Raw genomic sequence first — 16,536 nt, 5'->3', positions numbered from 1 at the left:
GAAACAAATCAGGTTATGGCTGAATAAAAAATCTTTGCACAAAATTAAATAGTTTCATGAGTTTAGTAAGTTCAAGAGCAGTTAGTTAGAAATAACCAGTAGCTCATTTGTGAGTAACTCAGAAGGACCTTAAACTAGTTTCTTTTCTTCTAAATTTATAAATAGCACGTGAAGACTTAAAACAGTTAATTACAGAATTAGAAAAAAAAAGAGATAAAAACGTCCTGGCTCTCCTTAAGAACAAAGCAACCAGCATCTCTTTAACTCTTTTCTACCAACGTGAAATATCGTTTTAAAGTATAAAAACATCTGTTTTAAATGCTTCCGTCGCATATGACAGTGTCCCTGCATTCAGGAAATGTCCTTGCTGCTCGCAGGGAGGAGTTAAACAACCCATTTCCTCCCCAGTGACTCACAGCCTTTCTGTCCCCATATGTTCCCAAGAACTTGTCATCTTTGTGATGACACTGAGCAGCACTCAGCATATTTTGGCCTTGAATTCTCAGAGGATTCGTCCATCACACGGCCACTTGCCATACCTCTGAAATAACCATTCATTCATCACACCTTCCTCTTTCCTGCACGTATTATTCAAAGCTGCTGCACGTGATTTGAAAGCGTAGGCAGTAAGAGGGCTCACATCTGTGCTGATTGGACGTATGTAAATGTCTCTTTTTCTGGTGAAATCAAACAAATGCGTGCATTACATTAGCACACACAGAAGTTGTGTAGATCATGAGTATACCGTGCTCCTCTGCAGAGTGGTTTAAAAATACAGTACATGTGATTTGCATAAATTTGTTACTGAAAAGGGAAGCGCTGTGTGTTCAAACAATGGTTCAAACAAGCTGCACGCATTAAGTCAGGTTGGCTTGTAGCTTAGGGAGCCAGGTAACTGCTGCAGTGTCCACGGTAAACATCAGCTCAAACAAATAAATAATTATTTTTCCAGTGTGAACATCAACACAGCAGCACATGTGGTGATATTGTGGTTTTGTTACATTTTTGGTTCAACTCAATAAGACGGCACTTTGAACGCTGTAAAATTAATCCATGGTGGTTTTTAAAAATAATTTATTGAGAATTGATTAATAGTTTAATTGTTTTCACATGTACCACTATGATACATACAGAATCACACAGCCTTGTTTTCTTCTCTTTGGTTAATAAAATATTCTACATGTTACACATTTGCATGAGCAGCATCATAAGTTTTGATTACACAGCCTTTACAGCTTCAGCATTGATGATTATACTAATCTTTGCACTCATTTTAGTTCATGTTAGCTGATCGTTCCCTGCTTTGTCTTATCTTGGGGCCAAGATTATTTAGATTTTTATATAATTGGCAAATTTGAGGCATTTTTCTCATTTTCGTTCTCCTCAAAACTAAATCCTACTTCAGTTTGTTTGCAGTTGACTTTTTCCTCTTAATGCTGCCCATATGTTGTTATATCTCTGTATATTTGTCACACTTACATGTTTCAGATCTTCAAACAAATTTTAATATTAGACAAAGCTATCAGCACGGTGGTGAAATGGTTAGGTCTGCTGCCTGGGTTCTCTCTTGGTACTCTGGCTTTCTCCCACAGTCCAAAACCATGCATGAGCTTAGATTAATTGTTGATGACTGTAAATATGAAAGGTTGACTGTATCTATGTGTTGACCCTGCACCAGACTGGCTACCTGTGGCAGCTGTGATAGGCTCCAGCTGTCTGATCTAGATAAGCAGAAGAGATGCATCGACAAAGATAATCCGAGTAAATATGAAATGCAGTTTGTAAATGACGATTGAAGGGGAAAAAAATATTACCCAAAACTAACTGGCCCTGTGTGAAAAAAGTAAATGCCCCTAGTCAAATCCAAGCTTGGCAGCAAGAATTGCAATCAAGTGCTTGCAATAGCTGCCAGTGAGTCTTTTACATCGCTGTGGAGGGGGTTTGGCCCAACCTTTTTGCAGAATTGTTTTAATTCAGCCGCATCAGAGAGTTTTTTAGCCTTAATGGCCTCGACGTGACTAGGTCACTCCAAAACCAGAGGTGGACTACTAACAAGTTTAACTTTTGTCTCAACACTTTATGAATATTTTCCCAAAAGTCTTGGGAATCATCAAGATTTTTTTTTTACAAATGTCAGTTGAGCTTTTCTGTTCTTTTTGCTCAGCAGTGATTTTTTCCAAATCTCTTTCTTATTGTTGAACCATTAACTCTGACTTTAACTGAGGCAAGTGAGCCCTGCAGATCTTTAGATGTTCTTCTGGATTTTTTGTGACCTTCTGGATGAGTTGTCAATGTGCTCTTGGAGTAATTTGGGTTGGCCGGCCACTCCTTGAAGGGTTCACGACTATTCAGGTTTTCTCCATTTGTGAATAATGGCTCTCAGTGTGGTTCACTGGAGTCCCAAAGCCTTAAAAATGGCTTTGTCATACTTTTCAAATAGATAGACTTTGTTTCTCGGCTGATTTTTAGATCATGGTATGATGTGGTGTTTCTTGAGATCTTTTACCCTATTTTACTTTGTCAGATAGGTTCTAGTTAAGTGATTTCTTGGTCTGGCAGTAATTAGGCCTGGGTGGGGCTAGTGAAACTGAACTTGGCTTAGTCTTTTTTAAAAATTGCAACTGCAAGTAACATGGGTTACTTTTGTCTAATATTAATTTTTTTGATGATCTGAAACATGTAAATGTGACAAATATGCAAAATTTGGGAAGAGGAAGAAGGCAAATACTTTTTCACAGCACTGTACAATTTTAGTCAGGAAAGCTTTAATTAATTGACTTTGATTGCCTTCATGTGAATGACACACGAGTCTCTTCCTCTCAGTAATCTTCCATCCACCATCCACTAAATCATTTTTTCATAATTTATCTACAAGTCCTTCTGTTTGTTTTGCGCTGCCCCTCGGGAGCTCGTTGCCTCATTCAGCCTGTGAGAGCAAATTAAACTGACTGTAGCAGCGTTTTATAACAACAAAGCGCATCCCAGTCACTGTTTGTGGTCAAAACAGTAACCGCCTGCTGAAAGTCACAGTGTGGGAAGAAAAGCACATGAAACATTGCAGGCTCACTCGTGAGCAGTGCTTGTTTGTGATTTCAGTCACTTGTGCTGTAAAACAGAGATGCTGCGTTTAACTGCTGCATGTTGTTTCTTTTGAATTTAGACAGCGTATTATTAAGATCATGAATCAGACAAAGAAGGATTCCTTTTTTTTTTAAGTGGTTCATGGTGTAGTGGTTTACACATTTGTCGAACAAGCAAAAGCTCTCCTGTTCAATCCTGGAAGCAGACAGGAATGCCTTTGGTGTTGCTTTAAGACAAGCATCTGGTATAAAAATCTACCAAATCGAAAATGCAGAGCTACCCACTGTGGTGACTCTGTGTGAATAAGGAAGCATTCCTTGAAGTCTTGTTGCACTACAGACGACTCCTGTTAAAACTCCCAATATGAACTCCTGGCATGTTTCATGTTATTTCATTCTCTGATGCTTCCTGACGCTGTGACTGGAAATCATCCTGTTCACATGAAAGTTTAAAACTCATACATTCGACATGAGTCATGGTGATTTCATTTCTGATGCATATGTGCAGTATGCTGGGAAATCTCACTAATGTGTATGGAGCTATTTGGGGAGTTGTTTGTGCAGTGCAATGTTTTTCTTAGTTCTGGTTTATCCTTTTTTTAGCTGTGGTTAGGCAGAAAGAGCATTCTCCTGAAAAGTAGCTAAAGTACTAGTTTAATAACTGCTGCTGATCGGAAGGAGCTCTCCTCAGCATGCCTCTAATCATGCTTAAAATGCATGTATTTGGTTTTCTGTGTGTTTATAGCTCCAGGAAGAAGAGCGAGACTTGCTGCAGACATCTCCTCTCGAACAAAGTGACTGTAACTTCAAGGAGTCCGGTGACGCCTCGCCTGCTGCTGAGACCCCTTTTGTTTTCCCGCACACCCGCTCTCGCCCTTCTCTGTGCCCGGCCATGCCCACACTGCCTGAGGAAGAGGAGGACTCTCCAGAGGAGATGGACAGTTCCCCGAGCTCTCCCAGCACAGTAAGTGCAGCCGCTGTCCCTGTTTGATATTCTTTTTTTAGGTAAAACATCTGACTTCATACTTCATTTGGCCCTGAAAGGAATTTTTTATCAATGTTGAGTTTTCCCTCAGAAAGAAGTTCCTCTTTCACTTCACTGAAGAAGTCACTGATTCATTCCTTTTCAAGTGAGAGCAAAGTGTTATTTTCCTTAACTAAGCCTCTTCTGTCACAAATGTTCCCTCCTGTTGTCAGACCAAGGCAGCGCTTCGCAAAGAATGACAGAAGTTAACAAACTGAAATTTTGGCAATTGATTTGGTACATACTTTACTCTTTTTGCACTCATGTTTTAGTTATTTCCCACTAAATGTTTGGAAATGAATTTCATTCTGGTGACTGATGAATGCTTTACGATTCTTTGAAAGTCACTCCGGTTGTCATAATAACTTTCCCTGAGCCAAGGTAAAGTAAGGTGTTTGAAAAAGGGTAAAAGCTGCTTTTAAGTTTGCACAGCAGGATTTTTTTTTAACTCTCTGACAAATACCTTGACTCTATAAAATATCTGCTTTATGTCCTTTGTGACAAATTTGAGCCCTTTGGTTAGATAGGAAAAAGCAATTTACCAACTTTTAAAAGAAAATGTGTGGCAAAGTTTATAAATGCAGGTCTTTTGCTCCTTATCGTAAAAAAAAAAAAGTATTGTAAAAACTTGCATAGATGCATATGTCACTATTTTGTACAACTTAAATGACTGTAGTTTCCTTATAGTGGAAATGTAGCTGTCCAGAGATGCCTGTAGCCCGCTGTGAGGTCACATAGATTAAGACATCAGTCATTTTTATATCTAAAATTACTTATGAAGATAAATACAACAGGATAAAAAAACGTCCCTGCTTAAGAGCTTCTTCAGTGAGACAAGTCCATGCTTAACTCATGTTTACCGGAGTTGGACTGGGCTCTCAGGTTTGGAGCCATGGTTTGAGTTCCCGTTCAATGACCACATCCTCTGTCTGTTTAATGTCACATGTGACAGACAGATACAGAGAAGATTGACTCCCATACCCCACCCCCGGCAGCTAAACATCACTACTTTAAACGATATTGTGTTTAAAACACCAGAGTTTACACCAGCTTGCATTTTTCTGTGACGTCAGCAGCATTTCCTGTCAAGATCCCCATGATTGGTTACGTTTTGGGGGGTTTTGTTCTTAATTAATCTGTCTGAGTTCTTAGTTTTTTTTCTGTATTCATAGAGATTAGCACTGTTGGCTGACAGGAAGAATATCCTGGGTCTTTCTCTGTGGAGTTTGCATGTTCTCCCCATGTCTGCGTGGGTTCTCTCTAGGTACTCCGGCTTCCTCCCAAATTCAAAGACATGCACTTAGTGGTGTTAGGTAAACTGGCCTTAGCTGTGAATGTGAGTGTGAATAGTTGTCTGTCTCTCTGTATTAGCCCTGTGATAGGCTGGTGGTGACGGTAATGGTAATAATCTGAAGTTTTATCTGTGTGCCATTTGAGCGATCTCATTGAAATAATTGAAGATTAGAAATGCTTTCAAAGACTTTAAGGACAGATCTTAATGGGGCAGACTCCGAGTTTGAGTCATTAATCATCCCAGAGATAATAAAGAGTTAAACAGGCTAAACCTCAGAGAACAGTGCCCTTTACCTCATAAACACACAAGATAGATAAGAAATCTCTGAAGAAAGTAATGAAACTGTGTAATACAATCTTCAGTGCATAAGCCAACACTATAAAAGTATCCACCCTTATAGGAACAGAGCCACGGTGAATCAGCAGCCTGTTGCAGCAGAAAGACTCCTTTTTCAAGAATCTATTGCAAAGATAAGCTTTAAGAGGACCTCTCAAAGAATAAGGGTTTCATGTCAGTCTCTGTTTATTTGCGTACTTACTTTTAGCAGCCTTTTGAAGCTATTCCACAATAGTGTTCATCATAACCTACTAGAGGCGACAGACCTCTTTGCGCTTAAGTGGGAATAGACTCTCTGGAAGTCAATATTCTCCTTTTAGAGCCAGATTTAAACTGGTTTGTTGAAATTTGGCTCTTTTTTTGTTTTTTGGGGAATATGTAGTATGAGGTTTAAGTTAATGTTCAAAATCTACCTTTAACCCTTTTATTGTGTAAGTTCAAGATTCATTTAAAAAGATCTGCTCCTTATTAAGGTTGTGTTTAATCTAATATCACAAACTGGCTGCTGTATTAAGTGATGCACACTTAAGTTTTGTTGTGTTGCACAGTTAGTACCAGGTGAAAGTCGAGCTGTTGTCATGACTGCACCCACCATCGTCTACCCAAAGCAGGCTAAGGTTGTCCATCAGGATGGACGTCCGCTGGAACAGGCCAGGTAATCGTCCAGTAGCTTTCTCAATTTTAATTTGAAACAGAGACAGCATTTCCAGATCATCACTGTTTTCTCTCTCAGACCACACAGTCCCAGAGCTCGCGTGGTCAGAAGCTCCCCCGGGGTGCCCATCACCACAATTGGTGGGTAAATCACACACACACAACTGTAGTTTTTACTGTGTTATGATGTAATAGTTATTATTTGATGTAGCGCAGCACCATATAAAAATTTTCCACTTTATTTTTAAGTGTTTTTCCATAACTAAACCGTTCTTAGGTAAACATTTTTAACACTGTGTCAAATCGCGACTTCTCACAGTGACTTTTTATATATAAAACATATTCAAATCAGTTTTGTTGAAAGACCTATCCAGCGATGTATAAAGATAAATTAATGTTCTCACGGTGCGTGTTTACACAAGAATTTTTATGACATTAAGACTAAGTTTGGTCATCTGCATCCTGAGACTCACACATGCTCGAAATGCTTTTGGCGCTTTGATTACTTTTGATGTTTAGCTTGTTGCCCGTTTCCGAGAAGAGGAGACAATAAAATCATCCCCAAGTTGGCGAGCACTCATCAGCTGATTTACTGGCTTATATCCATCTGTGAATTGTTCATTGCTTTGAGATTTTAGACCAATGAATCCCACATAAATACACTTGAGACACAGCTGCACCGATACAACAGAGCATACACTTTTGATCTGATATATTTTGAAGCCTAATTTTGTGTTGTTGTTTTTTTTTACAGTATACTATCTGTTTATATTTTGGTACCAGGAACAAGCAGAAATTTTACGGGTCTGTGTGCATTTGTGTGTCACATGTGTCGTCCTTCATATTGTCTTTCTCAGACAGCACAGGTAATGTGATTGACCTGGTGAAAGATCCGCTCCCGGAGATGCAGCTCTCTGAGGAGGATCGACAGAAGAACCTGGAGCTGCTTGAAGAGGCCAAGAAGGTCAGCGATCGCTTCCTGACACGCCGAGGCCGACGATCCACCAGCAGCCTCACCGATTCGCCCACAGGTAGCGCACACGCACAAATATATAAATACACAAACTAAAACACTGCACATAGATTTGTGAGAGTGAAGCTGGTGTCTGAGTGTTTCATTTAAATGGAAGATATTTATAGCTTTGATTCTTATTTCACAACCCCCCTACCTCAGGTCTTTCACCAACTCCAACGCCATCATCCTCACCGTGTTCATCGAGAAGCAGCTCACTTACTGTGGCCCCTCAGACCGGTGTGTGCTTTCTGTCTCATGTCTGGGCTCTTTGGATTTATTAACAATAAACTACACTCCTTATTTTTAACCTTTTTCCTAATTTGGCGTCATTTTTTCACTCCGTGAGTTGGTGAAGATGATTTGTAAGTTGTTTTCTGCTCTTTCAGCAGCAGGACCCTCAGAGACAATCCAGGTAAAGAAACTGATCTCACTGTTAAACAGCTTTCAAGTATGACGTGTTTGCCACATTTGGAGTTTTTATTGTGTTTTTTATATGGTCCTCTAATTAGTTTGCTTCATATGAAGTGGAACATTGTCTCTGGAAAAAAAAACAGCGCAAAGAAATAAACATCCAGTTTGGGGAAATTTTAATCAGTTTAGTAAATATTAATACAAGAAAGTTGTTATTATCTCTTGTAGTATCAGGAGGTGTTTCCAGGGAGGGAGCAGCCTGATGCAACCAGTCAGAACCAGGAGGTACGAGCAACAGGCTTACTGCATTTTGTTTATTTACACACCAAAACTCAAATGTCAAATGTGGGGAGGAAAAACACGATTGTGATCATTCAAAAGGCCAAAATTTTCCCTGTAACCTTTGTTAAGATTTATTATGTTATTGTCAGGTACATGTTATAAGTTGTCTGTTACCTTTAACCAAAAACCAGCATGAATTTCCCATCAACCTCAGCTGTGCAGTCATGTGAAAAAGAAACACTTCACAGGACTCTATGCAGTCCTGTGAAGTGGCTTGTAGAGCCGCCTCTAGCAGCAATACCTTGAAATCATTGTATTCTGTGCAACTTTATCAGTCTGTCACAGCGTTGTGGAGGAATTTTGGCCCGCTCTGCATCACATTGCTTCAAGTTTGTTTGGTAATGATGAGTTTTAAGTAACTTTGAACTCAAGGTCACAGTCAGAGGCCACATCTTCGAAAATCTCTTTGAATGCAATAACTCAAAAAGGGAGTCAGCTAGAATTTTAACATTTGTGCCATATGTGTTTTCACTAAGAGGCGGAGGGATTGCACCGACAGCCTCCAGGGTTTTTTTTTAGGTTCTCGAAGTGTTGCACGGCCTAACCTCTGCACTGGGACGTCCACTCCTGGAAAAGCTGCGGCATTGCGTTAATAATAAACTAATAACAAACTAATGAACTGACAAAGCTTCTGCTTTTATAGAGGTGCTCACACTTGCTGATGATCAGTTATTTAAGTGTATTTAATAGTAGCACATGGCTGCTGCTTAAAACTGAGGGTATACTCAGTTTTTCACAGGGCCGTATACTCTGAATCTCAGCTTCTAACTATTAGTTTGTCCTCACAAGCATGCTGCAGTGCTACTCTAGCTTCTCTTATGAAGCACCAATATGTCCAAGTGGAGTGTTATCCAGCCGCTTTAATGCCTGATGAAATGTACATACAGTAATTCTCTCATATCTTGCCAACTTTAGGGAAAGCTGTTGGTGGACTGGAAGTTAGCTGACAAAAGGAAAGTGTCCTCGGGGACTCTCACACCTCGTTTTGCTGTTCAGAAGAACGGTGAACCCAAAAGTCCTACAGTTGTCAACAAATCAGATGAGTCAAGTCGAAGTCCAAACCAGACTCCAGCCACAGGGGTCGCCAAGCCTGTGCCCAGACCTTCTACTCAACAGGCACCGTGTACAGCAGAGATTAAGACTATTGGGGCCTTTCCACCACTAATGAGAGCTGTTTCCTGGGATGCTGTAGGCAGCCTTAACTCTAGAAATGGAGCCCCGGTTTTTCCTCCCACAGCTGAGGACAGTTTGTCAGACAAGCCCAAGGATGCTGGCTTAAAGACGTCAGGGTACAAGGATTTCCCCACCCCACCGGTGGGTGCACAGAAGCTGTCTAAACTCAGAGAGGTAAAGCACCAATTCAGCAAGTCTTACTGTTATCATTTCCTCTTTTTATGTGCCAGCTGTCCATTTGGTAGAATGTTGTAACATTTATATAAAAATGCCTTAATGTTTCATGTGTGTGTGTGTATGTATGTGTGCACAGGAGCACAAGCTAATGCGAAACCAAAGCATTGTGGGATCAAAGTTACCAGAGCTGAGCGAAGCTGCTGAACAGGAAAAAGGTGACGCTCCTTGTTTGCCCTCTTGCCCTGTGTAAGACAGAAAGTACTTTCAGAAGCACGTTCAGCAATGACACTGAGGGTGTGCACTTCCTGAAATCTGATTCGCTTCAGAAAATGACGACTTTTTCTTTTCATTTTTTTTTTACCTCTGTTCCACCCCTGACAGTACTGTAGCAGAAACGAAACTTGTGTTCTCTTTTTTTATCAGCAGATGGCATTATTGTTAAAGCTTGTACACCACAGAGCACCTGATGAAAACAGGAAATAACCCTTATGTTCTTTAAAAAGTCCAATCACTAAGATTTTGTTTGGAATTTACTCCGGTGAGAACTGGTTTGATTGATATATTTATATGGGACCAGTAGTAGTAACAACACTCTCCTACCTGCTCTTCCTCTACGTTTCAGCATTTGGTTTATGTCAGCTTGCACAAAAGATATCAAATTACCTTAAACTTAAATTATTCTCCAGAAATAATTTTGAGCTCTAATTTGTGTAGCATTGTGTCTGCAGATCCGCCGTCATCACCGAACACACCTACCAGTGACACAAAGGAAAGATCCGACGCCATGCCCAACATTTCAGACTTGATGCTGAGAAAACTCAAACTTCATCGGGGTCTGCCTGGCTGGTGTGTAACAACCTGCTGCTGTAGTTAACATTTAATTCTTAACCCTCACCATCTATCTCACCGTTACTGTTATTGAAGTGTATATTTCTTTTCTGAGTAATGCTTCCATTCTCTGATTTCATTCCAGTGCTCCTCCACTCAGCGAAAAAGAAGTTGAGGTTGGTACCTGATCTCTGATGTTTTAGTGAAAAATGACCACACGCAGAAAATGGTTTTGTTTTATGAATTTATATTCTCACCAAGAACTAGATAAGAGGATGGATAATGGGGTTTAGTCTGTAAATTAAAAGGGAGCAACACTGACACACTGGCCCTTATTCTGTTTATGCATGTGTACACTACATTAGGTACACCTAATTCAACCGTTCATTGATGAAAATATCTAATCATGCACTCAGTGCATTGATCAGGGACGTAGACATGCTCAAGATGACTTGCTGAAGTTCAAGCTGTGCATCAGAATAAGGAGGAAATGTGATTTAAGTGACTTTGAATGTAACATGGTTGTCAGTGCCAGATGGGCTGGTCTGAGTATTTCAGAAACTGCTGATCTGCTGGGTTTTTCCAAACAATCGTCTGTTCAAAGAAAATTTCCAGTGAGTGGCAGTTCTCTGGGTGAAAATGCTTTGTTGATATCAGAGGTCAGAGGAGAATGGCCAGACTGCTTTTGAGCTGATAGGAAGGCAAGAGTAACTCAAACAACCACCCATTACAAATATCTCTGAATGCACAATGCATCAAACCTTGAAACAGATGGACTACAGTAGCAGAATACCACACTGGGTGCCGCTCCTATCAGCTAAGAACAGGAAACTGAGCACCTTTGGGCTGAAATTGAGCAGGAGACCTACATCATAATATGCAGCTGGAAAATCTGCAGTGACAGTGACATACTGATATATCTGTGAAAATCTAATTTTACCTAATAATACCAGTCGATAGGATGTAACATAAAGTAATATTTATTGCAAATTTGGGAAATAATTTTGTTACAGCAGTTAGTTTGATAACTAATCTTAGTCTAAAGACTGGAAAAGAGCTAAATGATGGTAACAAAATCCACCTAACAGCACCTCTGAAGCTCATTCACATATTTTCTGTGCACAAAGTCAGTTTACACAAATAAATGAGCAAATATGTTTCTATAGATGCTAAAGACACTTTATCTTATGTGACATTTGAAAGCCTGAAGGGAGCGGAGACTCAATCAATTTAAAAATGTAATTTACTTCTTTAAACAAAGAAAAGAAAAACGAAACATAAACTTTAGCAGATTCCAAATGTTCCTTTTCAAATAAGACATATTTGCTTTAACATCCTGACTTGCACCTTTTAAATTATCCACAGTGATTAGCTACACATGAGTCAGAATACAGCAAATCATAAAAGTGACTGCCAGCAGTAAAGTGTTTGCTTTGAACAGTGACTTGTGTTCAAACACTGGAAGCAGATGGATTGTTCCACTCGGGTTTGAGCCTTTTCACGTGCAGCTCAAGTGTTTGTAATAACCTGTTGTGTTCCCAAAGCAGATGATTAGAATCATAAAAACTTTATGATTCCCTGCAGGGATATTCTTGGGTAAAAGTTGCTCGTGGAAGTTGTAAAATTATACAAGAGATGCAAAACAATTACATGGTCGTCAGAGGTTGCCTGCCTGGCTTTGGTGGTGTTCTGTCAACAGGAAAGTGTTTTTCTGTTCCTGATCAGTCCAAAGAGACTCTGTGTGATTTCCTGTGGAGAAAATCCAGGCATCTGTGACGCTGTGAGCCTCGGACTATAGCCTCTCGCGCTGCTCCCTCTGGGATTTGTCTGGATCAGGACAGTCAGAGGTCATAGATTTCCTCTCAGGCGTGTATGTTGGAAAAACCTCTGCAGATTAGCTTTGATCAACATAACAAAACATCGAGAGGTCAAATGCCACTCTCACAGTTTGTTCCCCATGCTCATTTCAGGGACGCTTGATTCTCACTGCACCGACTCCCGTCTATGACTATTTACACTGAGTTCACGTGTTGCGATCACAGGCAGCTCACCTGCATTTTAATATGTTTCTTAATCTGAGTGTTAAACTGCATTAGCTTTCTTTCTACAGAATGCATTCGTCCAGCTGTCACTGGCGTTTCGTAATGACAACTACACTCTGGAGACGCGACTCAAGCAGGCAGAGAGGGAGAGGAACCTGACTGAGGACGACACGGAAAAAGAATTAGAAGACTTCAAAGGAGCGCTAAAGGTTGGTCCTCGAAAGCTGGGGCTGATGTAAGATAGACGATAACTTACAACAAAAGGAGATTTCCCCCTGGCTCTTTAGTGCTCATTCATTTATTGAATGTTTCCTGGACGTGTCCCACAGTAAATATTTTTCTTGCCTAAGTCAATTCAGGTGCAATAAAGGATGCACACTTTCTCTTCCTGAGATTTGCAACAACATGTTGTGTTTCTTGCAGATGACTGCGCCAATGTGGCAGAACCTGGAGCAGCGCGAAGCCTATCAGCGCCTAAAAGAGACGGTAGCAGTGCTGCACAGGCTTGCCACACGGCTCTCCAGCAGAGCAGAGATAGTCGGCGCGGTTCGCCAGGTGCAGTTACACACAGAGAAATGAGAATTCTATACATTTTAGTGAAAAATGCTGCGAAAATACACAAAATAGCTTATTGTTTAAACAACTGGTACTCCAGGAATGCCTGTTTGGCAGCGTTTTTTAAATTACACTGAAGGATTTTTATCTGATGTCATGGCTGACCTCAGGCCAGCCAAGGAAAACATCAGGAAAAGAGCAAAGGTCTTAAGCTATTTTAAACCCCAAATCAATCAGATGAATCATTGCTTTTGTGTACAGCTACCAATCTATTAATAGCAGTCGAATTATAATAGAAAAATAAATGAAAGGTTCACATAGCATCTGTGAATGGTTTCCAGGCTTCCTCTTGTTCATTCATGATGAGTGTGGATATTTTTAGAGGAATACTTGTTTTATGTTTTCCCATAATATCAGATAAATAATCTGAGTAAGGATCTGTGTTTTCAGTTTATTTATAGTGTCATTAATTCACCTTTAAAAACATTTAACTTCACTTAAAATATCAGCAAGATGATGGGATAAGTCAAAGATATGTTGGACAAATCCATAAATACACAGGTTATTGTGGTATTGGTTTGGACACCCGTTGAATGATTTCCTCTCTATGTACAGTTTTTTAGTGGAAGCTCTTGTTTTTGTGCTCACACACGCTGTAACTTAAGCCCGCTTAGACTGGTTTTATTGTCTAACAGGAGAAGCGTATGAACAAGGCCACAGAGGTTATGATGCAGTATGTGGAAAATCTTAAGAGGACATATGAGAAGGACCATGCAGAGCTCATGGAGTTTAAGAAGCTGGCAAACCAGAACTCGAATCGTTACGGAGTGTCTGTAGACCCTGGAGGTAAGATTACACTTGTGTTCCCTTTTCAGCACCACTGCTGGCTTCATCTTCACTCATATATTCTGCTGGGAAATTCCCACAGCGTGGAGTGTACTAATGCTGCATTACTGAGCAGGTTTACGGTAGATTTGGGAGAAACATCAGCATTTAAATGGTTACTGTGCTTTATTAATGCTGGTTCTTTGTCTCTATTTATAAAGACGATGGAGTTCCACGTCCATCTAGATCAATGTCCCTCACCATTGGAAAGGTAAGCAATGAATTTTTTGTTTTGTTTTTTGCTTCACATTGTTGCAAAGGTTTTGGATGTGCAACTGCCAGTCAGACAAAACAAGCAATTCAAAGATTCAACCACTTGGCTGATTGTCATGGTTATTTATGGCTGTAGCTGTTTAAAAATATAAAAGTAAATCTGTACAGGTTGGTAGTTATCAACAGTGTCCACAGATCCAAAATTCCATTTAAGCGAGTTTCACAATATGGGGGCCACAACCTCAAAAGCACAATCGCCTTTTGCCTTTTGTCATTAACTTCTTCTGAAGCATCACCAACAGGATCAGCTGAGCTCAGAGAGCTAGTAGTTACATATGGTTACATACAGAAGTTCACTATTATAGGGAGGCATATGATCATGAAGAGCTCTAAAAGTGATCTGAAGAATCTTAAATTGAACCCTAAACAACAATAAATAAATAAAATAAAGAGACTAGACTAGAATAATGGTCTTAACCTCCTCGCCCCTATAAATTATGTCCCCATCGCCGCCTCTAGGGACCATGATTCCTATTCACTGACCCATCCAAAGGGTCAGAGATAAATCCGTCCGCCAAAGTGGGTGGCAAGCATGACCATACTGTCATGCTGCAAGCACACCTAAAAATGTCCCATCCTCCCCCGTTTTTACTGTTTTTTTCTGTTTCATTTTTCTTAACAAAAAATAAAAGTTATAGTGACTCTGTAGTTGTAAAACGCAGTGCTGCATGTTTTGTCTTCTTTTCACCCGATCAGGTGCCTCGACGCAGGGTGAGCGTAGCGGTGGTGCCAAAGTTTAATCTCCTTAACATCCCGGGTCAGACCCCGGCCACAGCTGGCCAAGGCTCCAACGCAGGACCCACAACTGGTGCTGCTCTTCCTGTCCTGGTAGGTCTTCCTGTCCTGATGAGAAATGATGGGAAATGATGTATTAAGCATTTGGTACAATGACACCCACGCTCACAGATAAACTGCTGAGTTAAAGTTTCTCAGTGGGTGGGCAACATATTCATCTCTTTTAAAATAAAATACTTCCGCTCAAGTATTTCTGCAAATATAGCTGGCATTTTTACAGACACAAGCAGTTTTTAAAAGGAAAAAGCACTTTTTTAAAACTTTTTTTAATGTGTCATATGTGACAGATGGCTTGATACAAACAAATGTTTTTCTCTTTGATTCTTAGATTGGTCCTCAGTAGCACGTTGAAATAAAAATGTGGAGTTTCTGAATGAGTTCCTGCTAAAATAGTTCATCTTTATAAGAAAAATATTAGCACCGAATATCTGACATATAGAAGTTTACTTCTTTAGACGTTTACTTTACTTTAGCAGGGTCACTCGAGGTGTTTGACCATCGACATGAGTGGAAACTGGTACAATAAATGCAATGAAAACTAAAGATGAGAGTCCATAAAGTATCAGACTGTCTCATATTAAAGCAATGATTACTGATCAAAAAGAGGACCCTGGGTGCGAAGTGGAGTTTGCATCTTCCTGCCTGCATGGGTTCTCTCCAGGTACTCTGCTTATCCAATACAAGGTCACACGGGGTGCTGGACACTATGCAATGTATCATTGGACATCTCTGGCTAGTGAGTTCAAAATTAGTTTCTGAACAAGTAGATCTTGATCATATCTATGTCATCAATGAGTTCTCCAGGTTCCCCAGAAGTGAACGTAGCTAGAAAAACCTTAATTTCCTTTGGGAAATTCAAGGAAAGGCTAGATCTGTCCTGGCTTAGCAGTCAGTCAAATCTGGTTTCTCACAAAGTAAATCTTGATTCCATAAACAAGTCATGACATTCTTCTGGCAGAGTGAAGGGAACCTGGCTGGACACTTGAATCCCCTCAAGGGACAATCACTAAAAACAATGTCAGCTCAAGAAATTCGAGGCAGTCCTCACAACACAGTTTTAGTCAGATTTGTTTTGCTGTCCTTGGTTAAAACTGTTGTATCACTCTGTCATTTTTCATTTTTTGAGAAAAGTTATAATTCACATCTGTTGGGTGGGTACAATATTTCAAAATACACAGACCATGGCACAAAAACAAGGGTTATGTAACTGTAGCAAAAAACCTTCTGAAATGTGAAATTAGTATTTCTCCAAGAGGAACTGAAAAATCAAAAATAGAAAGTTTAAAAAGGCCCTAAATATAAAAGCATATGTTCATCCAGAGAAGTAAAGCCAATTGTAGCAAATACTGTTTTCTTGTTAAGATTTAGATTTGGGTTACGATTTTCTTTTAAAACTTTTCTCCTCAGTGTGAAGCAAATGACGTGAAAGGCACCACCTCCACAGAGGCTGCACCACCAGGAACAGAATGGTATGTTTCTTGTATTAATATTGTTTCACTTGCACGCACACATACATGGCTGCATGTAAGTCACATGCCACTGCTTAATTTTCAAGGTCATTCCAAGTTCCTCTCAACCCTGAACTTCTAATCGTTTTTATCAAAAGCGCTCAGATGGGACTTCAGCTTGTTTTTGTGACCTTCAGGATGTTT

General features: G+C 40.0%; 1 protein-coding gene across 1 annotated transcript in view; it reads left to right on the top strand.

Moving 5' to 3' along the window:
- mrvi1 (murine retrovirus integration site 1 homolog) overlaps positions 1-16,536 on the top strand; it is a 36,778-nt gene that overhangs the window by 17,238 nt on the left and 3,004 nt on the right. Inside the window, exons 20-36 of the mRNA XM_005467004.4 lie at positions 3,826-4,044; positions 6,283-6,389; positions 6,468-6,529; positions 7,246-7,419; positions 7,563-7,640; positions 7,790-7,815; positions 8,043-8,099; positions 9,072-9,503; positions 9,643-9,721; positions 10,235-10,352; positions 10,480-10,510; positions 12,445-12,585; positions 12,800-12,931; positions 13,627-13,777; positions 13,978-14,027; positions 14,786-14,917; positions 16,292-16,353. Coding sequence (XP_005467061.2) covers positions 3,826-4,044; positions 6,283-6,389; positions 6,468-6,529; positions 7,246-7,419; positions 7,563-7,640; positions 7,790-7,815; positions 8,043-8,099; positions 9,072-9,503; positions 9,643-9,721; positions 10,235-10,352; positions 10,480-10,510; positions 12,445-12,585; positions 12,800-12,931; positions 13,627-13,777; positions 13,978-14,027; positions 14,786-14,917; positions 16,292-16,353 — 2,051 coding nt within the window. The remainder of the gene's footprint in view (positions 1-3,825; positions 4,045-6,282; positions 6,390-6,467; positions 6,530-7,245; positions 7,420-7,562; positions 7,641-7,789; positions 7,816-8,042; positions 8,100-9,071; positions 9,504-9,642; positions 9,722-10,234; positions 10,353-10,479; positions 10,511-12,444; positions 12,586-12,799; positions 12,932-13,626; positions 13,778-13,977; positions 14,028-14,785; positions 14,918-16,291; positions 16,354-16,536) is intronic.

The sequence above is a fragment of the Oreochromis niloticus genome, linkage group LG1 (assembly GCF_001858045.2).
Source record: "Oreochromis niloticus isolate F11D_XX linkage group LG1, O_niloticus_UMD_NMBU, whole genome shotgun sequence".
NCBI lineage: Eukaryota > Metazoa > Chordata > Actinopteri > Cichliformes > Cichlidae > Oreochromis > Oreochromis niloticus.
Note: the sequence above shows the minus strand (reverse complement) of the source record. Positions and strands in the feature narration are given on the sequence as shown.